The sequence below is a fragment of the Lycorma delicatula genome, chromosome 7, assembly GCF_047948215.1.
Source record: "Lycorma delicatula isolate Av1 chromosome 7, ASM4794821v1, whole genome shotgun sequence".
NCBI lineage: Eukaryota > Metazoa > Arthropoda > Insecta > Hemiptera > Fulgoridae > Lycorma > Lycorma delicatula.
In genome coordinates this window covers 5972545-5998347 of record NC_134461.1, presented here as the reverse complement: position 1 = coordinate 5998347, position 25803 = coordinate 5972545, and the positions used below count along the sequence as shown (strand labels likewise).

At 33.9% G+C, this 25803-nt stretch overlaps 1 protein-coding gene across 1 annotated transcript in view; it reads right to left on the bottom strand.

Annotated features, from left to right (window-relative positions):
• The window catches only part of LOC142327872 (voltage-dependent calcium channel type A subunit alpha-1-like), a 136058-nt gene that overhangs the window by 78832 nt on the left and 31423 nt on the right, over positions 1-25803 (bottom strand). Inside the window, exons 9-12 of the mRNA XM_075371231.1 lie at positions 21995-22122; positions 16644-16854; positions 9890-10100; positions 3794-3988 (exon numbers count right to left, since the gene is read on the bottom strand). Coding sequence (XP_075227346.1) covers positions 3794-3988; positions 9890-10100; positions 16644-16854; positions 21995-22122 — 745 coding nt within the window. The remainder of the gene's footprint in view (positions 1-3793; positions 3989-9889; positions 10101-16643; positions 16855-21994; positions 22123-25803) is intronic.

Genomic DNA, 25803 nt, shown 5'->3' with positions numbered 1-25803 from the left:
TTAGTAAGTAACTGAATAACATTTCGATAAATTCGATAATTAACAATTATTTAACATTATGTTACTTTTGTAAACGTAAACAATCGGGTACTGTTCAAAATGTGCGGTAGTAAGGTTGTCGTCAATCACTCAAAATATTTTTATAAGTGGAAAAGGATCGTTCCACATCCACTGAGGTAACCGGGCGGTATTTGACTTCGGGTGCTGTGTTAGCACTTATTGTTTCTGGCAAAAGTTCACCCGTCCCGTTAATAAAACTATCCATTTTTCATAAAGGTTCAAAGCCTGGGTTATTGTTCAAAATGTTTTCAAATTTTTCTTTAAGTTTACACGGGAATACCTCTGGCAGTACGGAGTTCATTTAGCGGATTTTATTCATCGACCGAATAAATTCAGTCGACGCCAAACCTTGAATTTCAAGCTTTTTAATACTTGCAGATATGTGGGAAAAATGAGTGCTAATCACAGCTATGTTTTTTTTTTTTTTTATACTAGAATTGTTAAATGCTTCCTTGGAGTGACAAACTGTCACAGCCTGTCCACTGTCAAAGGCGTTTACTACACCTTTGGTGGCCTCGAAATGTTCATTGTAAAACAGTACAGCTTCAATCCACGTTCCCCATCGAGTTACCACCGGTTCAAGAGGTAAAAGAGCATTTGGCTGTTTTTCTTTATAGACCTTAGCAGGTGCCTTATGAAACACTCTCTTTGTCGATGAAATCAGTTTATTTACATTCCCAAACGTGGATCGTACTTCTTGAGCGAATCGATGTACTCCGTCAGCAAAGCGCAGAGGAAAAAAATCAAATCGGGATAAAATACTTGAAGGGCTTTGGCTGCCTTGATCATCTAGGGATCAGCATCTGACAGAAGTACAAACACTCTTTGTTCTGCGGAAGATTCAGGAAATATTTTTTAATACACTCGTTCGTAAATCTGGCGATCGTAGAACGATTTGTCTTTTCAAGGTCTTTGTAGGCCGCCAGATAGAAAGAGGAAGGCTTTAGTTTTAATGCACCGACAATTAAATTCGCAATGTAACGGACACAACCGTAGTTTCGTCAGCTGAAATCCAGATAATGCTATCGTTGGTTTCATTGCGTATTTCTTCCAGAACGTGCAGGTAAATTGTCGGTATGTAATCTTTAGGCGATGTTGATTCAAGCAATATTTTTGCAGAAAATCTGTGAAGGTAGAATTTGTAAGTTTGCGAAGAGGAATATTACTTGCAAGCAATGCTTCACGTAAATCCACGCTAAAGTAGTTTTTTTTTTTTGTTTACCTTTGGAAGTGAAATCACCTTCAAGTTCCCTTTATAAGTTTTATCGTCTTTATAAGTTGTTCTCGTGGGCCTTTCGTTTGCAGTCTTGCGACATGAAGACCTGTCTTGACGTGCTGGAAATTTTTTTGTGCTGGAAAACATTTTTGCGCACGAAATATTTTTCTCGCAAACTCGACAATATAGATCATTTCCGTCGTGTTCCAGGATAGTCGGCTATCTACGAATATGCAAATGCATATAATCCGGTCTCTACTTATTATATTATAAAAAAATTATAATATGTATTGTCGTAATATATAATATACGTTTATAATATTATTTGTTTATTACGTCTATCTTTATTTGTTTAATTTCCATATTTTTTATATTTAATAGAATAAATGTTCAAATATATTTTATAAATATCAAAATTTGGATAATTTTGGCGGGTTTATGAAAGTAATAGCTTTCAGATTGTTTCCTTAGAGAATCATATCTCAAGAACACCGGCAACCACAATCGAGTACTCAAAATCTGTATAAAAGGCAGTTGCCTTACTAGGATTTGAACCTTAGAACTCTCGACTTAGAAATCGGCTGATTTGCGACGACGAGTTAACTAACTAGACCGGCCCGGTGGGCTAGAGAATCGTATCTGAAGTTTTTCTGATCCTGATCGGGGATGGCATTTTTCGTACTATACGAAATTTACATTTTCGTTCCCGTGAACAAGCTTCTGTGAATTAATTCATTAATCGCAAAAAAGATCTATCGTAAAATAAAAGTAAATCGATTAATGAACCGCAGATATAGCGTTTGATATTGTTATGTAATATAAAAAAGCGATGTGGTATTTTATAACCGATAATGGTTGCACGTGTTTACAAAGTTTTTGTATTAATCGGTATGCTATTTTGGTGTATTTATTAATAATTATTAATTAAAACGCGTTAGACTTTATAATTAATAGAATTATATAATTATATGCAGTATATAATTTAGTCATTTTATCATTTACAAAATGAAAAATATTAACGTGGATTCACAAACGGCTTGAATAACATATCTACGATCCAGATCATTTTATTACTAAATAGCATCCCCCGTCAGCTTCGCCCGCGCTATGTGCTTATAGAACTTCAAAAATTGGAAAAAAATTTTAGTAATTATGTGCGGGCTGTCGTTCTAGAGTTTTCGCTAAACAGAACTTCCCAGTTAAATAGATTAATTTGAATGAATAACAACTTTACAGTAAAATGAAATTTCATAAAATCCGATAAAATAAGAGCGTTATAAAACTTCTCGGTAAATTATATTTCTTGTTTTATCCCCTGTTGATATCGAGACTATCTGCTGGATGTTAGGATTTCTGGAAAAACCTACATCTACGGGAGAAACACTTCGAACGGAGACCCACTCCAATGAGATTGAAAGTTTGACCTTGTGGCTTTTTAATATTAATAACAAAAGCGACTTCGATAGGGAATTGTAAACCTTTAAATTGAAATTGTAGATCTTTAGGGATCATAGGGATTCAGAGAAATAAATTCAATTTTTGCTGTTGCTGGCCAGTATGAATTATAGCCTCAATGATATTGTCGCGCATAGCTCTGATCTGTAGTGTACCGTTACACAAATTGTGAGGTTGAAGGTTATATGATAATTAGAGAATCCGCTTTTAATTTCAGTGTGCGAGTTGGAAATTCGTATGGATCGAGAGCATTAAGATACCACGGATTTATCGATAATTAAAACTATCAAGAAAACTATCATAGATATTCACGGAAATTGCCGTCAAACTTTTCAAGAATAACGCTATTTATTTCTTTTGCCGTTTTATTCTTTGGAAAAACTACGGCTCTTTCGCACAACCGAGAATACAATTTTTTCAATAAATCTGAAATATCTGGCTAACCTTCACAAATCAAATCGCTGACTGCATTAACATCCTACCTGTCCTTTGATCGGTAGTTATATAACCGTAATCATTTACTATAACTCCATCATCAATTTTTAAAAATTACATCAGAAATTTCAGATCTCTCCGCCAAGATGATGATGATGATGATGACACCTTATTTCGAACGTAAATTTAGTTTTTCAATATTTTTCCAAGTACATGAAGGCTTTAGATACACTTTTATAATATCAAAGAAGTTTCAGGTTATTTATTTACATTGTTTTTTTAATTTATTTTTTATATAGTAGTAAAATTGGTGAGGTTAGAATTGCGGTAAACATTCTGGGGCTCATAAGAAAGCTGCAATTAAAATGTAACGATTAGTTCAGTAATTTTCGCGGTTATCGGGAACAAACAATAAAGACGTGTTTGTATAGAAGTAAAATATACTTAACTACAGCTATTGATAACGTCGATTAAAAATGTGAATTACAAAACTATGTACATTGAACCTCATCAACTAGTGTAAACAGAGTATTGAAATCCATTTCAGGACCTTTATCTCGGTCCTGAAATATCATAAAATGATTTATATAATATTATTCATCGCAAACTTAAATGCCCATTACTTACGGTTTGACTTTCATCGGTATATTTATAATTATAAACAGCCGTTATAATGTCGATTCCAATTACAAGTAAAATGTTAAGCGAGATATATTTTCCGATAATTACAGCAGATGTAAAATAAATTTCATCGAAATAATACTTCCCGGTTTCTAAAATAGCTTTATGCATGATATGCGTCCAACTCTCTCCAGACAAAACCTGTCAAAATATTAAACAGATTTAGTAATAGTACAGTAAGGTATAGTAATATTAATTATTAATAATAACAGTAAGCTGTATCGATTAACTGGACACAATAAACACCGTGGGTGTGTAGTCGATGTATAAAAATATTGAAATTGCCCCTGCAGAAACAACAGGAATTAGTTTATAGAAAAACTACAGAGAAAATGAAAAATCAATAAATCATAGCATCCCGTGATACCAGTTCTGAATAGCGACTCGGTTTTTTGATTTTGTTTTGTTTCGCACTTTACCTCTACTATGTTTATTCTCGGCCGCATAAAACCCGGTGTGAAAAGTTTAGGAATAACAAAATTAACGTGCACGATGAAGAAAGTTCGGGGTGGTCCTCGATAATCATCGAGGACTTGTTGAAACGCGTCGATGATGAAATCAGAAAAGATCGTCGCTTAACGATTTCCGACCTGGACCTACGTTTTCCTGATGTTTCATGAGCTGTTATCGGTCGAACTTTTCGTGACCATTTAGGCTTCAGAAAAGTTTGTGGACGTTCGGGTGCCGCCCGTCTTAACGGAACGTCACTAAAAAATCCGAATGGGATCTGCTTTGGAATTTTTGATGCGCTACGTAGAAAAATTATGAGTTCCTTAATTCGATCGTTACCGGCCGTGAAACGTGAATTTCGTATTACACGCCAGAGAGAAAACGGCAGTCAAGTGAATTGCGTCAACCTCGATCACCAACCAGACCGACAAAGGTCAAGCCACAGCCATTTGGACGCAAACTGATGGCCACAGTCTTTTGGGAACGGTTTGGCATACTGCCGATCGATTTCACGCCACGTGGAATAACTATAAATGCAGAGTCTATCGCGAAATTCTACGTAGTTACGGCGCGCCATTCAAAATAGTCGACGTGGTCGGCTGACCGACGACGTCGTCCTGCTGCACGATAATGCACGTCTACATGTTGCGGGTCCGATACGTGATTTACTGAGAACATTTGGATGGGAAATTTACGATCACCCACCGTAGAGTCCGGATTTAATTTTTTCTGATTACCATTTGTTTGGAAAATTGAAAGAATTTTTGAGCGGTAAACAATTCGCGGATGACGATGAATTTTAAAATCCTGTTAATCAGTGGCTAAATGGACTGGCGGCAGAAGAATACGACGAGGGCATATTGAAGTTGGTGTATCTCTACGATAAATGTCTTAATTCATGTAGCGATTATTTAGAAACGTAGTATAATGTATTTAGTTTAAGAGAAATAAAAAAATATTTATAAAGTTTTCAGAATAATTTTTTTTACAATGAAACGGTCATTACTTTAGAGATAACCTCTCGTAAATATATAGCAGTGAGTTAAATATTTAAGGAGAAATGAACATACGAAAATTTTAACCGTTTATCTGAAAACATACAACACAATGCATATTGTGAGATAAAAAAAAAAAGGAAAGAATCAAATCATTAAAAAGACCGATAAAATAATTCACCAAAAATAAATTAACTTATGAATTACGTACAATATCACTCTGGAAAGTAATGAACCTGCTTTTTAGCTCAAAAATGAACGACAGTAGAGCAGCATGAGCTATGTCTTTACACGATTGCTATAAATGTGTTGAGACATATTTTAATTATTGTAGCTGATCTCAATTATTGTATTTTTGAAATGAAGTCAAATAACTGGACCGTCAATAAAATAAAAATATGTGAGTAATGAATATTACTCTTTTTGAAATTTACTGTTGTTTAGAAGCTGTTTACAATCAAATTACTGACTACAATGAATTATGTAAATTACAGCAGTGAATTATGTAAATTTGATGCGATTGAAAAGCAATATTATATGAACCTCAGAGAGAAAAGCAATTTTTGTGACAGATTCAAGTTGTTGATTGATAAAATAAAACTATTGTATTGGTTGAAAGCGTATCACAAATGAGGTAAAAATATCATAACAATGAATCTGTAACATTTTAATCGACTCTGTTAATGAAAGATTTTTACTTAAAGGATGCAATGAAACCTATTGGAAGAAAACAAAAGAGCAGAGTTAAAAGTCTTGAATGATTCTGGAATGGTTGTCATAAGGAAACATAAGTATTCCTTTTCGATATTGTGATTGGTGAAGAAAGTTAAGTACACCATAATATCCCTGTCAAAAGGCAGAGCATGGAAGACAGACCATAAATAAACCCCTTTCAATTCAAAATTCAGCCTTCAATCAAGAAGATTTTTTGACAGTTTTTTTCATATCTCTTTCCATATCCCTTTGATTTCGTAGTCGGCAATTTCCACCTGTTTCTTAAACTTAAAAGAAAAATTGAAGGACTTAATTTCATTACTGGGGATGAAGTGAAGCAAGCATTGCAGTAGTACCTCCATTAAAGAATTTGTTGTCTGAATTTTTCATCGGTTAGTTAATGTGTAAAAACTTGCCATGTGTTGGGGGAAAACATGACAAGTAAATTTTTTTTTTTAATTTAAAGTAAAAAAATTTTATTTTGTATTGTTATTTTTTTTTGCCTTCACTTATTTGACTGGTTTGATGCAGCATTCCAAGATTTCCTACCTAGTGCCAGTCATTTCATTTTGGTTTACCCCCTAAATCCTACATCCCTAACAATTTGTTTTACATATTCCTAACGATGCCTGCCTGCACAATTTTTCCCTTCTTCCTGTCTCTCCAATATTAATGCGACTTGCAGGATGCCTTAATATCTGGCCTATAAGTCTGTCTTTACTTTTAACTATATTTTTCCAAATACTTCTTTTTTTATCAATTTGCTGCAAAACCTATTCATTTGTCACTTTATCCATCCATCTGATTTTTTAACATTCTTCTATAGCACTGCATTCAAAAGCATCTAATCTTTTCTACTCGGGTACATCGATCATCCAAGTTTCACTTCCATGTAAAGCTACGCTCCAAACATAAACTTTCAAAAATGTTTACCTGACATTTAACTTAATTTTTGATGTAAGCAAATTATATTTCTGCCTCAATGCTCATTTCGCCTGTGCTATTCGACATTTTATGTCTCTTGTGCTTAATCCATCTTTAGTAATACTATTTCTCAAATAACAAAATTCCTCTACCTCCATAATCTTTTCTCTTCCTATTTCTGTAGTCAGTGGTCCATCTACGTTATTTCTATCACATTTCATTACTTTCATTTTGTTATTTATTTTCACGCAGTAGTTCTTGGAGAGGACTTCATTCATGCCATTCATTGTTTCTTCTAAATCTGTTTTACTCTCAGCTAGAATTACTACATCAGCAAATCGTATTATCTTTATCTTTTCACCTTGTACTGCTACTCCGAATCTAAACTCTTCTTTAACATCATTAACTGTTAATTTTATGTAAATATTAAAAAGTAATGGGGATAGGGAACATCCTTGTCAAACTCCCTTTTTATACGGTTTCTTTTTTATGTTCTTTGACTGTTACTGTTGCAGTTTGGTTCCTGTAAATGTTAGGAATAGTTCTTCTCTCTCTATACTTGAACCCTAAATTTTTTAAAATGTTGAAGATTTTATTCCAGTCTACGTTATCAAATGCCTTTTCTAAGTGTATAAATGCCAAGCATGTTGTTTTGTTTTTCTTTTATCTTCCTTCTTCTATTAATATGAGTATTAAAATTGCTTTCCTTGTCCCTATACTTTTCCTGAAACCAAATTGGTCTTCTCCTAACACTTCCCCTCTCCTCACAATTCTTCTGTACAGAATTCTAGTTAAGTTAATTCTAGTTTTTGGTGCAGAAGTAGTTAAGCTAATTGTTCTGTATTCTTCACATTTATCTGCTTCTACTTTCTTTGGTATCATTACAATAACATTCTTTTTGAAATCTGATGGAACTTCCCCTTTTTTGTAAATATCACACACCAGTTTGTATAATCTACCTATCACTTCCTCACCTGCACTGCACAGTAATTCTGCAGGTATCCCATCTACCCCTGGAGCCTTTCTGCCATTCAAATATTTTAGTGCTCTCTTAACTCTTAAATTCAGATCTCAGTATTGTATCACCCTTTTCATCCTCTTCAACTTCCTCTTTTTTCTTTATAACACCAGTTTTTCAATTCATTTATTCCATATCTTCATATATTCCACCCACCTTTTGAGCTTTTCTTTCGTATTATAAATCATTGTACTATCTTTGTTTAACACTTTATTAGATTTTAATATGTGTACCACAAAATTCTCCTAACTTTCCTGTACGTTCTGTCTATTTTACCAATGATCATCCACTTCTGAACACTTTTCTTTAATCCATTCTTCTTTTGCTAATTTGCTCTTCCTGCTTATAGTATTTCTTAATTGTCGATAGTTCATTTTACCTTCTTGATCACTAGCATTCTTACACTTTCTACGTTGATCCATTAGCTGCAATATATCCTCTGATATCCAAGGCTTTCTACAGATTCTCTTTGTTCCACCTAAGCTCACCTCTGCTGATTTAAGAATTTCATTTTTAATATTTTCTATTCTTTTTCTATATTTTCTAACTTGTCTTTTTTACTCAGACCTGTTGCGATGACCTCCTCTAAAATCTTATTTAACTACTGTTCCTCAAGCTTCTCTAAATTTCACAGATTCATCTGACACCTGTTATTCAGGTTTTTAAACCCTAATCTACATTTCATTATCACTAAATTATGGCTGCTAACGATGCCTACTCCAGTATAAGCTTTGCAATGAACAAATTGATTTCTAAATCTTTGTTTAACCATGATATAATTTAACTTATATCTTGCAGTATCGCCTGGCTTTTTCCATACGTGTATTCTTTTATTATGATTTTTAATCTGTGTGCAGGTAACTACTAAATTATACTTTGTGTAAAACTCAATAAATCATTCCCCTCTTTCATTTCATTTGCTCAGCCTGTATTCATCTACAATATTTCATTGCTTGCCTTTTCCAGTGCTTGCATTCCAATCTCCAACTGTTTTTCATCCCCTTTTATATGTTTAATTGCTGCATCAGTTTCTTCATATACACACTACTTCTTCATCATCATCATGGTCACTTGTAGGCATGTAGATGTTAACAGTCGTTGGCTTAGGTTTTTTGATTTTATCCTTATTACAATGATTCTATCGCTAAGCTTTTTGAAATACCCTACTATCTTCCCTATCTTCTTGTTCATTATGAAATCTATGCCAGCCTGTCCTTTATTTGACACCGAGTTATTCTTAAGTCACCTGACCAAAAGTTATTTTCCTCTTCTCACTGAACCTCGCTAATTCCTACTACATCTAGATCTAACCTATCGATTTCCCTCTTTAAATTTTGTAACCTACCAACCGTTTTTAAACTTTTAACATTCCATGCTCTGACTTGTAGAATGTTATTTTTTTATTTTTTGGTGACCCCTTTGTATTCCTCACCTAGAAATCTGAAACAGTGAACTAGTTTACCTCCGGAATATTTTACTGAGGAAGGCACCTCCATCTTTGTTATGTGAAAATGCAGAGTGCTACGTTTTCGTGGGAAAAAAAAACAGCTGTAGTTTTCCATTGCTTTCAGCTGCGCAGTACTCAGAAATTGAGTGATGTTGATGTGGCCATTTAAGTCCTCCCGACCTATGCCCTTAACAACTGCTGAAAAAGCTTCTGCCCTCTTTCAGGAATCATTCTTTAGTCTGGCTCTTAACAGTTACCACTTCGATACGGTTGCACCTTTGATCCAGCAACTCTGTATCAGTGAGCACTCAAGCCTCCTTGCCATCGGCAAGGTCTCGTGATTCATAGAGGGAGTATTATTCTCTTAACATATCTTTGCATTCTTAAAATAACTGAGCGCAAAAATAATTTTTGCCTACCCTCATACAATCAATAGATATTTCAAACTAAAGATCTAATTATTTTAGTGAACGATTACCAATAATAATATTTACCTGAAAAGTATGAACTAAAGCGTTTTGAAATGTTCTGTAAGGAGCATGAATTGTGCTGTTGTCAAAATCATTTATTTTTTCATAAGGGTATAGTTGCATTCCAAATGAAGCATATATTACAAGAAATACAATATTAATTAGTAAAAGTGTCAATAATTGTTTTACTGAATTCTTCAGTGCATTAATAAAGTTGAAATACATTTTTGAATACCTATAACAACAAAACGATTTATTTGAATTATTATTATTATTATTATATTTTGATTTCTGGCACCTACTGGATACACAATATGTGCCTGTTCATGTTTACAATTTCAGATTTAATTAAAAAATCTAATCGACTCAAAAAAATTAAAAATATAAAAGAAAACCTTCACCTACTGATGAATTAGTAATTCTGAAAATATACTCGGTTACAAAGTATTTTGAAAATTTGCCATTTTAAACATTAAATATCTGATGTGGATACACCACATGACTTCCTTGTATACTTATTAAATTACATATAGATATTTTCAAAAGTACATAAAATTCTATTTCACTGATAACTTATGTTATTTTTTTTTATTATAGAATAATTAGTTACTGTAAAATTTTTTTACAGTCACGGGTAAATAATTATTAATAAATCAATATATATAAATTAAAAAAAAAAACTTAGAAAAAAAGAAAAGGAGATGAAGTCTGATTTGAACCGATGTGTAAGATCCAAATCCCTTGTAAAATACAAATATTTAATTAATTAAAGTTTTAGTTCACTATAACTCTGGAACTAATGAAAATATGTACCACTTATGATATATTGTTGAAAAGCTCTCAGTGAGGGCTATTACTGCAGTTAAGAAAAAATCCAAAATTTTTGATCTTGGGTTTTTTGGACACTTTTGGTCTAGTTGATTGCAATCAAAAAGGGAAGGTGCACCTAGTTGACTTCTAAATCCAAAATTTCAACATACTATGGCTGACTGTTTTTGAGGTATGTGAGATACTACATATGTACATACATACATACACACATACAGATATCACGCTGAAACTAGTCAAAATGGATTCAGGGATGGTCAAAATGGATATTTCTGTTGAAATCTGAAAACTGAAATTTTTTACGATCACAATACTTCCTTTACTTTGTACAAGAAAGTAAAAAAATGTCATAATATTTTATCATCATGGTAAATTGATCACTAAACTAAAAAAACGAATTCTTGTTTCCAATTTTGGGTCACACTAGCACAACATAAAATTGTCAGAATGGCAGTATAATCATGATTTAGTGGAAAATTATGTTGTGTTACTGGACTTCCTCAGGGTTACAAAAATATACTAAAAGTAAACTATCAGCCTTACCTTGATGAACCAGAGTAGGGTGAAAAAAAGGTTTTCCAACTCCACAAATATGCATTACAGAAATGATGAAATGGCACACATCAGCATACATTCCAGTTCTTATTACATGCATGCCGACATGATCCTTTGTCAGTATCATTGCAATCTTCCACAATATGTCAGTTTGTTTGGTTATTATTATATACTGAGCTCTTAAAATTAGTGAAGTTGATGTTCTTCAATGGATGGTTATGGAATTATACTGTTAATTGAAAACTAGAAGAAGGATTGAAGAACAAACATTTGAACCCCGCGAATTGTAATTTTTTATATCATCAGTTGTCTGCCTTTAGTTCGGTTGGTTTGTGTCAACAGCACTGAAAATATGCTCACGTGCAATGTAGTCTATCGATTTTCTTTTGCACAAATGATGTTTTCTTTAAAGTATTTATATTAATCATAAATTGAATTGTCAGGTGATCATGTTTGCTGTAAATCACATCACATGGTAACTACAAATTTAGTCGCATGAAATTCCAACACATAAAATAATAATTAATTTTTACACCTTTACTTGCGGCTTTTGTATCATCTGCACTGTTTTTGTCCCCACCTAGGGAATGGTTGCAGTCAGTGTGTGTTCACCATGTTAGAGGTAGTTAATCTAGAGGCAGAAGGTGGCGGAATACCATCCCCAATGATTCTATATGTATTAGCATCACGGCACATCTTTCTCTGAAACGTTCTGGTGTTAAAAATTGCTTCCCATTCAGATTTCTGAGGAAAGTAACAAGAGAAATTGCAACAATCATTTGCTAGAAAGGAGTCAACAAAAGATGGAAAGAAGATGTGACTGTAAATTGAATATGTGAATGCATTTGCAAATAGGGAAGTTAAAAAAAAGAAAAAAAAAGCAGTCGATATAAATATCAAATAGAGAAAGGAGAGAAAGAATAGCGATTTTAATAGCAATAAAGTTACTATTATTATTTAGGAAATAAAAAAGGAAGGAATAAAAATAATTTTAAACAAAGAGATAGCAAATTGTGAACAAGGGAGGATCTTTATTTATAATAGGATAATTGCTGTTAGGACTATCCAAGGAATTTGAACGCAAAGAATTTATTTTTAATATGACTTTATTTATTGGTTATTTAATTTGAGAATAATGATTTAAGTAATGTATGAACAGATGGAGACATTTGTGAAGAATAATAAGTAAGGGATTGAAATTCTGTTGTAAGGAAAACTTGGGATGAACAGATAGTGTGAAATGTGAACTACGGATGCTGATTGAAATAAGCATATTCACTTTTAAAAGGAAAATACAATTTTGTTACAAATACTCAGTGCAGAAAACTATAAGAGAAATGTTTACATGTATATAACCAGGAGATGAATAGTTATCAAACTGACTTTAATTGCATGACAAAATTTCAGAAGAGCGATTAAAAAGGAACCTGCATTATAAGTGTTGGCTTCCAAGGAGCTGTATTTATATTGATCATATACTACTTGTGCCAAAAGAAAAAGTTATGTTGAAAGAGTTAAAGGAGTGAAGAGTTTAACCGAATGGAATCTACAAAATATAACGATTTGGAAGAAGGTAGTAGAAGGAAAGATACCTCCTGTATTATTGAAGAAAAAAATACAGAAGGCAATAATGGAAATGAATTTTGGCTGAACATTAAAGTCGCCATTGAAACATTAGCAGAAAAAGCAACCAGTGTCGTTAAAGGAAGTAGAACTAAGGATTCTCTGGGTTACCAAAAACTATTGAATAAATGAAAGACAGAAGAAAGTACAGAACAGGAAGGTTAAAGAAACTAAGAGGCTAGAAAAAATTGAATAACAAATTAAGAAGAGTAAGTTAAAACAGAAAGGAGAAATGGCTTGCGGACAAACAGTCAGATGTAGCAGATTTAGAAAAAAAAGGATATTATGAACTAATATAAAATAGAGTAAAAGCTTTAACATCGATTGAGTGAAGGAAGAGTATAAGTGCTAAAGAAACTGCCACTAGAATTGACAAAGTGTAAGATTCACATAAAAGATAGAAGGAATACATGGAGCAGCTATACCAGTGTAACAAAAAACTGAGTAATCTTTCCCTAAAAGATCAGATTAAAATAGAAGAAAATAAAATAGGAGCAATAATCCTAGTCATTGGAATAAATCAGCTGCCAATAGTAGTGATGAAATGTCTCTCAATGAAGAAGGATTACAAGACATTATGAAAATTTATAATGTCTACTATAGTGGGATGCAGCCAGAAGACGTTTTTAGATATCTATGATTCTGACTACCAAAAATAATCAATCAGTTCAGTAAAATATTAAGATTACTGAACTACTAGTTTAATTTTGCATTCAGCAAAGCTAAATTCTATGAATTCTCTACAAAAGTCTGAGTAAAAAAAAGTTTTTTTTTTTCTTATCTTCAGTCATTTGACAGGTTTGATGCAGCTCCCCAAGATTCCCTATCTAGTGTATTTCAGTGTACTCCCTACACCCTACATCTCCAACAATTTGTTTTACATATTCCAAACGTTGCCTACCTGCACAATTTTTTCCATCTACATGTCCCTCAAATATTAAAGTGACTATTCCAGGATGCCTTAATACGTGGTGTATAAGTCTGTCTCTTCTTTTAACTATATTTTTCCAAATGCTTCTTTCTTCATCTATTTGCCGCAATACCTCTTCATTTGTCACTTTATCCACCCATCTGATTTTTAACATTCTCCTATATCACCGCATTTCAAAAGCTAATATTTTCTTCAAGGGTTCTCCGATCGTCCAAGTTTCACTTACATATAAAGCTGCACTCCAAACATATACTTTCAAAAATGTTTTCCTGACATTTAAACTAATTTTTGATGTAAGCAAATTATATTTTTGCCTGAAAGATCATTTCGCATGTGTTATTCGGCATTTTATATCGCTCCTGCTTCGTCCATCTTTAGTAATTCTACTTCCCAAATAACAACATTTTTCTACCTCCATAATCCTTTCTCTTCCTATTTTTATATTCAGTGGTCCATCTACATTATTTCTACCGCATTTTGTTACTTTCATTTTGTTTATTTTCACACAGTAGTTCTTGCGTAGGACTTCATTCATGCCATTCATTGTTTCGTCTAAATCTTTCTTACTACCGGCTAGAATTAGTATAACATCAGCATATCGTAGCATCTTTATCTTTTCACCTTGCACTGTTACTCTGAATCTAACCGTTCTTTAACATCATTAACTGTTAGTTCTATGTAAATATTAAAAAGTAATGATGATCGGGAACATCCTTGTCGAACTCCCTTTTTTAATGGTTTCTTTTTTATGTTCTTCGACTATTACTGTTACAGTTTGGTTCCTGTAAATGTAGCAATAGTTCTTCTTTCTCTATACTTGAACCCTAAATTTTTTAAAATGTTGAACATTTTATTTCAGTCTATGTTATCAAATGCCTTTTCTAAGTGTATAAATGCCAAGCATGTTGTTTTGTTTTTCTTTTATCTTCCTTCTTCTATTAATATGAGTATTAAAATTGCTTTCCTTGTCCCTATACTTTTCCTGAAACCAAATTGGTCTTCTCCTAACACTTCCCCTCTGCTCTCAATTCTGTACAGAATTCTAGTTAAGATTTTTGGTGCAGAAGTAGTTAAGCTAATCGGTCTGTATTCTTCACATTTATCTGCTTCTGCTTTCTTTGGTATCATTACAATAACATTCTTTTTGAAATCTGATGGGACTTCCCCTTTTTTGCAAATATTACACACCAGTTTGTAAAATCTCTTCCTCACCTGCACTGCACAGTAATTCTGCAAGTATGCCATCTATCCCAGCAGCCTTCTACCATTCAATAACAACTATTAGTGAGAGGTGTATAGAAAGAGGTAAGACATAAGTGTTTGTTTGTAGGTATAGATAAAGTATTTGATCTTCTCCAACCAAATACACTAATAAAACTGTTAAGAAGGTAAAGTGTAAATTGGAAAGCTAGAAGATTAATTAAAAAAAGACCTGAATAAAAAAAAAATCGATGAAACTAAAGAACGATCAAACCTAGAGGTTTGATCTGAGAAGAAGAGTAAGTCAATGATTCTATCTACCACCGACCTTGTTTATTATATAAAAGCTGTAGAAGAAGATGACGGAATCATTTCAGGTGGAAGGGGTATAGATTATATTAGGTTCACAGATGACATGTGTTTTTAGAAGCGGAAGTGCAGGATATTCGACCGATGATTTCAAAATTAGAAGATATTATGACAAAATATGAAATGAAATTGAACATTCAGAAGGATAGGAGAACTAAGCCGATGAATGTCTGCACAAAAAGGGGAAGAATTGAATAATTAAGAGAAAACTGAAAAACCGCAAAAGAAATAAAAACAAGAATAACAGTGGCTAAGGAAGCATTTAATGGAAAGGAAGAGTTTTGATATAGTAATGGTATCAGAATTGAAGAAATATCTTGTCGTATCATGTTATGTTTGTATGAACACCACAAAAAGTGAGGCTTGAAATATAAGTATGGAGGTGGTTAGAGAAAGCAAAACAAATAGAAAAGTACGAATGAGGCGATGCGAGGGAATAGAAGTTCAATCAGAAAAATTCAAAGTAGGAAAGCCGACCGGCTAGGACAAATCATGAGAGGAGAATGATCGATTTGAAATAGTGCTAGAAAGATCAGTACAAGGTGGAAAAAAGCCTGAAACAAGTAAAAATTTTAGATCATTTTAAAAAAAGAGCGCTGTAAAAATCTTAAAACCTTAATTTAAGGAATAGAGGAGAATGGAGATACACAAGGGGGCATCTGTCTGGGTGGGAGATAACCATATTATGATCATTCTGGCATAAGCAGAACGTGAACTGTAAAGGATAAAAAAGTAGGTGAAAGGAAAACGTTTGGAGTACTTCGCTAGTATTGTTCGGTTTCATCAAGGTACGTCCAGTAGTTTATTTGCAGTAAATTTGTGTAACCCTGATGAATACTACGAAATGTTCTATATTACCTCGGTTCAAGAATACCTTTTTGAAGCGCTTTCATTTCGGTACTGCTCTGCTACCGCGGGAAGTTTCAAAGACTTTTTACACTACGAGGCTCTTTAGTGTATTAAATGCATTCTACATAATTTTTTTTTATTGTAAATTTTGTGAGGTGCTCATGAAGATGGAATTGTTTAACAAAATTTTTGAATATTTGTGAAAGCAAGGGTTACCTTAATTTAGTCTATTCCAGTTTTTTCATGTATCCCGTAAAACGGCCTGAAACTAAACTCGTATTTGCATTATTAATTTAAAGTAACCCTTAAAGAGTTTATTTTTTGGAGGGAATTTAAAGAACAATAAATTTTAGTTCGGTTTCAAATACTAAATGCTGATTAAAAGTAAAACGGATTATTAAAATATATTTTGTTCACACATACCTTGTATAATTAAATAAATTTAAAAGATTTAACGCTCTGAAAGCGGTCAATCCAAAAGAATTTTGAAACCAGTATAAAGAGATGAACGATGTAACTACAATTAAAGAGTCAAAACATGCCAGAACGTTTGTGAAATATTCATTTCCCAATGCAACTATTTTTATTATTATTTCTATTAAAAAAATCGATACGAAAATTGTTTCTGTATATCCTGTAAAAAAAATGAATATATAAAATTAATTAAAATCGTAAATGAAGTTCTTACATACTAATTTAATAAAATAAATTCAGATGAAAAAATATTATGTACGAGGGTAAGTCAATTATTATTCGCAATGTAGTTATAAATTTTATCGCAATACAAATAGGAAACTTACATGTACATCATTTTTCAACGTAGTCCTCTTGCATTTCAACGCGCTTGATCCATCGTTACACAAGCTTCCTGATGTCCTCATAAAAGAAGGTTTTCTGTTGAGCTGCGAGCCAGGAATGCACCGCATCTTTCATCGTTTCGTCCGAGGTAAATCGACGGCCCCTTAATGCCTCTTTGAGTGGACCAAACAAGCGGTAGTCAGACGGGGCAAGATGAGGACTATACGGAGGACGAGCCGGTACTTCAAAGTAGAGTTTCTGGAGCGTTTCAGCAGTGCGGGCAGCAACATGTGAACGGGCATTGTCGTGCACAACACAACACCTTTCGACAGCAGTCCTCGGCGTTTGCTTTGAATTGCAGGCTTCAGCTTGGCAGTAAGCGTCTCACTGTAACGCGCACCGTTTATTGCCGTGCCGCTTTCCTCATAATGTTACAATACTGGGCCTTGTGAGTCCCAAAAAACCGTAAGCGTCAGTTTTCCTGTGGACGGTTGGGTCTTGAACTTTTTTGCAGGGCGAATTTGGATGTTTCCATTCCGTACTCTGCCCTCTACTCTCCGGCTCGTAATGATGGATCCGCGTTTCGTCACGGTGATGATTCTGCCTAAGAAGATGTCCCGTTCGTTACCGTAGCGATCCAAATGTTTTTGGCAGATGTCCGAGCGCGTTTGTTTATGCGACTGTGAGTCGTTTTGGGACCCGTCTTACACAGAATTTATGAAATCCAAGTCTGTTGCCGATGATTTCGTAGGCAGAACCGTGAATAATTTGCAGACGATGTACCGCTTCATCTATAGTTACTCGTCCGTCTAAGAAAACCGTGTCGCGTGCACGCTCAATGTTTTCCTCATTTGTGGCGGTAAACGGTCCTCCGGCTCCTTCGTCGTGCGTAACACTTGTGCGACCGTTTTTTGAATTTTTCGATCCGTTCGTAGACGCTCCGTTCCGGCAACACGCTGTTCCCGTACCGTACCGAAAGTCTTCGATGAATTTCAGCCCCCGATACACCTTCCGACCACAAAAAACGGATCGCTGAACGTCGCTCTTCTTTGATGCAAACAGAAAGCGGAGCAGCCGTGATTAACGGAAGGGCAGCGATAATAGAACTAACCTAGCAGCATCAAACCTGCACAGACATAACAATTAAACCTTGCGTGCATCATCTACGCAACACGACAGTACTACCGACATAAACAAAAATATAACTAAATTGCCGATAATAATTGACTTACCCTCGTACAACGAAGTTAAAAAATTTAGGATGTAAAATTATAAAAAATGGATCGTGTAACAAAGACGTGAAAAGCACGTTAGTTTAAGAAAAGAGACTCTTTATGCAGAAAAGAAATTTGCTAATGCGAAATAGATTTAACCGCTAGAAGAAATATTTTTAATTATTATGTAGTATAGCGGTCTATTATAAAAATAAGGGTAGTTAAAAAAAAAAAAATGAGAGAAAAAGATAAAAGATTTTAAAATGCGGTATCTTAATAATTACGAGTAGTTCATTCGATGAGATAAGGAAATTTTATTACGAATCGGATCAGGGCGCATCCTTTTGATCCGCAGTCGGTTTCGATCAGCGGTTTTCAAACTTTGTCAATTTAAGGAAATCTTACGAGTATAAAATTATTTCGCGGAAACCGGCATCCTAAGCGATAGAATATTCACAATCTAGGTAGTACGTATAAAGAAAAACGTTTTAATATTCTTTTATTATATTATAATAAAAGTTAAAAAAGTATTACACAATAAAATTAATAAAATACGTTCAAATAAAATTTTCATTTTTAATGACCGAGATGACCTTGCTTTGTTTCGCACAAAACTAAAGTCAGGTTCTATTGTCGTTATTTGTAAACGCATTTCCTGTTCGGCATCCAATTTATTTCTGTATTTTGTTTTTGTTCCTACATACGTTAAAAACGACTTTTCGCTCAAATTTGTTGTAACGAAAGGCGTTAAGGCTTTAAGAGCTTTCGCAGAAATTTGAGGATATTCCGTGTAAATTTTTAACCAGAAATCAAGAAGATGTTCTCGTTCGTATCTGCATTTTAATGTAGAATTTTTCGATAGTTCAATCGGTTGTTCCTGTTCTGTCGGTAATAAATTCTGATTATTACTGAAATTTCGAAATCGATTTTTTTATCCGGTCATGGGACTCTTCTTGTTGAGAAAAGTAATCCCTGATAGCGGTTTTTAATTGTAAAATATGCTCCTGAATTTTGCCTTTGACATCTTTATTCAAATTTATTTCATTTTCGATTATAAGATTTCTTAGATTTTCAAAACATCGAGTATTATTATTTTTCACGTAACATACCCACAGACCTAATTCTAAAATTAAAGCGTTGATTTTATCGATCGGTTTAATAATATTAACTTAATGGCCTTGAATACATTTATTAAATTCAATTAAAGTTGTGAATATATTTGCCGATTGCTGTAACCGTATTTCACCGTTTTAATTTTGAGCGTATTTATGTTTACGATCGTTTATAAAAATTCTAATTTCACGTTTTAATTTGAAAAATCGATTTAAGATTTTAGCACACGATAACCGTCGCAATTCCGCACGTAGCAACAAGGTTGTTCTTCGCATAATGAACTAAATAATCTTGATTTATTACTTTTTTTTATGAAATTATCTGCACCGCCTCATTCAAAATGTTCTTTATTGTTTTTGCCGCCAACCGATGACGATAAAACAACAATGAGAAACGTATGGAGCTATTGCAATAATTCGTGATGTAGCTCCTTTTTCTCGGCCTAATAAAGGTTTTGCACCGTCAGTGCAAATATATGAACGTAAATCTCGGCTTATTTCACGTATGAATTAATTTTAAAAATTTCTTCTCCGGTATTTCTTCCTAAAGCGGTTTACAAAAAAGCATATCTTCTTGGATTGAAAAATTAAAAACGTAACGAACCGATGCGATCGAAATAGCTAAGAAATCAACAACAGTAGGTTCATCTAACTGCGACGTAAAACGATGCGAAGAAGATTTTAAACGACACAAATGTTCGTGTTCACAGTATTGTGCCGTTTCTTTTATTCGTCTTAGCGGTACGCTATTAATGTCTTTAATAAAATTATCTCAAAGTTTGCAAGAAATTACATCTATAAGACAAGGTTTTATTAATTTTTCGGCGATAGAATATGTTTCGCCCTCCCTAGCGATTCGAAAAGAAGCCTAAGAGATGTTTCGTCATCGGAAAACGTATTTACAAAACGCGTTCTTTTTTCTTATTAGATCTTCATGTTTACGTCGAAAGTATTCAACGGTTTTATTACGTAGATATAGACGATTCAATTCCAAATGTCTTTTTAGTTTGAGTGGATTTAAACTGATGTTGCTAACGACTTTTTCGCATTCGACCCACAATCCATTCGGTTCATCTTTATTTCCTGTTCAAGTAAACCCGAATGCTAAATAGTTTCCGTCATATTTCTTCTGCTTTTTCTCACCGCCTTCTGTTAATTTACATTTCTTCGTATCGGGTAAAAATGTTCTTCGGTTTCAAAAGATAAATTAGAAGCGCTTTTGTCGTTTATTGCTGCGGCTGTATTGTTGTCATTTCTTTTTAATTGTCCGAGTTTTAACCGGATATCCTGCAAGCGGTTTTTAAAATTATATAAATTTTACGATTAAAGCGCTAGAATTACAAAAGGCTTACCTCAAACACTATTCCGCGGAACACAGTTTGAATAACACCGGTTTAGACCGTCTGATCGCAGTCGTCGTCATCAAATAAATGCCACATTCGCTATTAACATTTGTTTCTTACCTCTGATGCTGCGATTCGCTTAGGTATTTAATGATGTTTCTGGTATTACGAATAGATTCCTTATTAAGTTGCAATTAACTTTCTTAAATAACCGGTTTTTGCTAGTTTTTATTATTTTCTGCCTTGTACGTTACGTTCTGTTTTATTTCCTCGGTTTTAAGTACGATAATTTTAAGCGTATTGTGCTTAAACCCGTATTCGCTTTTAACCGAATAAATAATGAAATGTCAACACAGGTAATATTTTTTAGTAGTATTAATAATAACTTAATAAAATGTCCGCTCAAAAACTCTATAGTCCAGCGGTGCTTAATTTAAATTTCTATGTACACAGAAACAATTAGTTTTTACTAATTATCTCCTCTTTAGTCCCAGCGTGTTTTTGGACAGATTTGACGATCAAACGGCCCTTGCTTTCCGCCATCTTCTGAACGCTACTGAAAAATCAACTAAACCGCTTTCGTATTCCTTCCGCCGACTAAACTAGAAAAGGGAACGAACAAGGAACGTTCCATACACACGCAGACTAAAAAAAAACACCTTCCACCAGCAAGCCAGGGTCGGCACCGGGGGAGCGACAGTGGTCTCTCTCCCGCGCAGCATCGCGTGCATTTTCCTATGTGCGCATGCGCACAACACCCAAACACCACGTCGGTGCAACTGTGAAGAGCACAGTTCCGTACAAAGAATTTTGTATCTTTTTTATAAACCGCGGGATGGCTACTGACATTAACCTTAAGGATTATATATTATAAAATTATAAAGAAAGAATTAAAAAAGAAAAGGATTCGTTATATTAAATGTTATCGATAAATCAAGTGAAAATAGGAGTTGCTGCAGTTCCACAGTGTCTATACGCGAGCGGCCACTGTTCGGTTTGAAATCCTTTACGATCGCATTTTAGTTTTGTATTTTTATTTTAATGTACTCTGTGAAGTTTTATGCCGATTTATTTTTTCCAAATTTTTTTTAATAAAACTATCGTGTATTAATCTACAGTTAACGTGTAGTTCGACATTTTTCGATCGTATTCTTCCAGGTGGATAATAAACTCCCTTGTTCTTCGCTCGTAAAAAAAGTCTTCCTTCGGCTAGCTGTCCGAAGGAAGATGTTCAAAGAGATAACTGTGAAATACTAAGGCGCTTGAAAACATTTTACAAGTGTTAATAAAAAAAAGGAAATACTTACTCAGAAATTCTGCGACTCCTTCAGATTGATCGTGTGTTTTAGCGCATAAAATGAAAGTATTGATAATGATAAATGCTAAAACTGTATTAGAATATCTATCATCTTTTGTGAAATTCTTCAAATAACTCCTGCAAAAATAAAAACGTTAGATATTTTACATCTCAATATAAAAATACTGTAGTAAAGAATCAAAGAAAAAAAGATTCGTTATATTAAATGTTATCGGTAATATCAAGTGGAAATAGGAGGTGCTGCAGTTCCACAGTAAAAAGTTCTCCTAACAAGCAAATAATAAATCGCATAGCGAGAGGTATAGCCTGCAAGAAGGACGGGTCAAAATGTTCCGTTTAAAGGAATGAAACCTTTGTGCGACACGAGCGGTGCGCCGAAAAGCGTTGTCGTTTAGCGGTCGATTCTTCACGGCTTGCTTATAAAATTTTACCGCGAAAGAAATAAGTTTGTGATGAATTTTGGCATCGGTTTCTTTTTTTGCGCGAAAGAATCGAACGATCAAAAATACGGGTGGTAGTCGGTCTCTGTAACGGCTAAAAAATTCAACTCTTATCGTTATCGGTAAATATAATCGTGTAAACGATAAATAAATACTTCAAACCGAAAGGTGTCTAGAATCGATTCGTCGCGCACTGAAAACGCGACTTATCGGGAATATGACCCGTTAAACGCTTCGTGTCGTGTGTAACTAACTCGTCGGATACGGAGAGTGCCGACTCTCAAAAAATATTTCCTGTAAATCTTCAGTTTACAGGCGTCCCTTGTCGATAATGAATTTATTTCCTCTGTTTAAAAAAGTATTATTATATTTCTGTTTAAAAAAAACAGCGCCGAAGTATCGCTGACTTTTCCGGCTACGCCGGTCAAGTCGTACGATACCTTACACGGTTTTTTCGTTGCAAATATTTTTCGGCGGAAAGATTAAAGGTCTGACTTTTATTTTTTAATATTCTTGTAAAACGTAACGAAAATACACTAACACGATTAGAAAAGTTTCTTGGTAAGTACATTTTTTAACGTTCTTAATTAGACGTTATAATGTTAAATATGAAATTAAATATTTGCACATAACAGAAATAAAATACGGGAACGTTTTATTACTTTTTTAAATAATTTTTTTTTTATCTGATATAATATAAAATTAAAGCCGTAAATAAAATACTTTAACGCTTTAAACACTTATCGCTGACTTTTAAAAACGTTCTAAGTATCTCGTGAGTCTAGAGTTTGAAACTTTGTCGCTAATTTAAATTGCTACCGATAAATAAATAAAAGTTTAAAAATATTGAATTCTTTATCGCAGTATATTAACAAAACACAATAAAAATCATTAACGTAAGACATTTCTTAAACGTACAATAAAATATAATTTAGAAAAATTGTAGAACTTTCTTAATAGCTCTTCAAAGATTTTCAAAAATATTTAAACCGAAAGGAGGTAGAACAAAAACATATATTTCAACTGTAAGAGGTGGGAACTGATCTGTCGAATTGATCCTCTTTTTCATTATGGATTTGTTCATTGAAAGTAACAAATGTGTTAATAAATTGTTTTCTGAAATTCCTCTGAAAAAAATCGAAATCGATTTTTTTTGCGAATCTACCCCTTAGCGAATTTTAAAAAGAAATTACGATCAGCGCCCCACATACAGAAATATTTGAGCCAAATTTGAGAAAAATCTGTCGATTCAATCCTCAGATATAAGGCCAAAAGCGGTGAGACAAACATATGTTATATGTTTTATTAGTCTAAATGATCATGTCGGACCCTAAAAAGTAAATATTTGCTAAAAACCCGATACCCCATTTTGACAAGATGACCGTACTTTATTTCTCGTTTAATATAGATATTCTGAGTATTTCGCCGAGAAATAAAATAGTTGAAACAACGATATTCGTAAACATATTAGATAAAATAATAAATTACAGTGAAACCCGCGAATGGATAGCTCGCTTCCGACCACGGCTTGGTTGTAACGAGAAAAATTCCGGGATTTTGTCGGTGTTCTACTTCATTAATGAAAAATTAAGTAGCTTTTAGCGAGGTATCGATGCGTCATAAACTTTGTTATTACGAGCATTTTCATTTTTTAAAATACCGTAATTCAAAAAAAAGTTAAATCGCAACCAAATAATCTCATCGCAAGGGATATTATTTCACTTCTTCATTTACGAAATTCGCGTTTACGATTTACACGTAAAGATTATGCCGTTTTATCTTATGCTTGTTCGGGTCAGGTCTGAAGGGTGAACAAAAGGTTTGCGACAGTACAATTTCCATTACGGTATTACAAAGGCCGGTAGTTACAGTTACAGTATTTTAATTACTCGGGTTTTACCGTTTGCAAAATTCCAGGAAAGACTGGGGCCAACCAACGATCCGTCAAAACCGCCCAAACAGGTTCATCGAACACTATAGCTGATATTTAAGTCTGAAGAGGCGCGCGGTTAAAGATAAATTTTAGCTGTCCTATCCCCGCTGGTAAATTCAGTAGTCGTAATTTGAGTTCAAAAATACAGTACTGTAACGTAGATTCGGTTTAACAGTACTGCGTTAAAGCGATCGATCGGAAACCCAGTAGCCAAGTACACTACAGTAATACTGTAGTCGTATCGCCGAATGCGTTTTCATTTTAATGTTTCTCGCTACAAAAGACTGTAGAGGGTATTTTTAAAAAAACGTACTCTATTAACTCCGGTTCGTTTGTAACGAACGATGTGGGGCGTCAAAAGGAAACTTAATTTGGATTTTATCACGCGAGTGATAAAATCCAAATTATCCAAGAACCGGAACGAGGCCTATCAAATTCAGATGTTTGCAAAAAACACGGATCTTCTTCATCCGCAGTTTGAACAGTACGGAAGTGTCGCGAGAAACTTTTGAAAAAATCACACACGGGCGAAAAAAACTCAGGCTATGTGACAAAGACGACTTAGATAGCGCCCTGTTATCACGGGTTAAAGCGATAAGCGAGATTTAATAAATACAGTTTGTACGTAAAAACGCGCGACAAAAATCTTAAATGATGTTCGTTTGTTACTTTCCTCGATAATTTTTGTAAGTTTTACCGCACGCTTATCACAATTTTTATTTGCCGATTCGTTGAACGCTAACGGTTTTGGTTAAAAGCAAAACGTATTAGCGTCTAAAAATTGTATCGCGTATAAATTTTATTCGATCGTATTTTAACGGATAGAGAAGCTTCGAGAAAGAAGGAAGATAGAGTAAATAAAGAAAGAAAAATCTAGAATGAAGGGATTCTTTCTAGAAAAGCGAAGAAGGTGCGGACAAACAAAATTATTACGCTTAAACGATCGTAACAACGGGCCTGGTGCTGGTACTGCAGGCGAGGAGATATAAATACCACCGGGGACCGGCGGATTGACATTTGTTTCGAGTTCGGTGTAGCGTGCGATAACAATAAGTATTTGGTAATAACGACTGAAGAGCGGGTCACGAGCGTTCCGTTTTAGACAGCGGTTGAAAACGGTAAGCCGTTCGGCGAGTTGTGAAGGCGGCCCTATTCTATTCGTTCGTAAAGAGCAGAGTTAGTTATTTTGTAAACGGTAAAAGTAAATAATACTTGCACACAGTGAACCGTATGAATTTTAGATTTTTCTGTTGTTATCTTATTTAACGGAATATTAGTTTCTGTCGGTCGTTATAACATTTTTATCGAATCGTAACTTCATTGTTATGAAATCGGTTTTGTTTTTGATTTGAATTACCGTTTTATATATTATATATTTATTTTACGTATTTGAAAGTAATAAATTGTATTTATAAAAAACGTTTT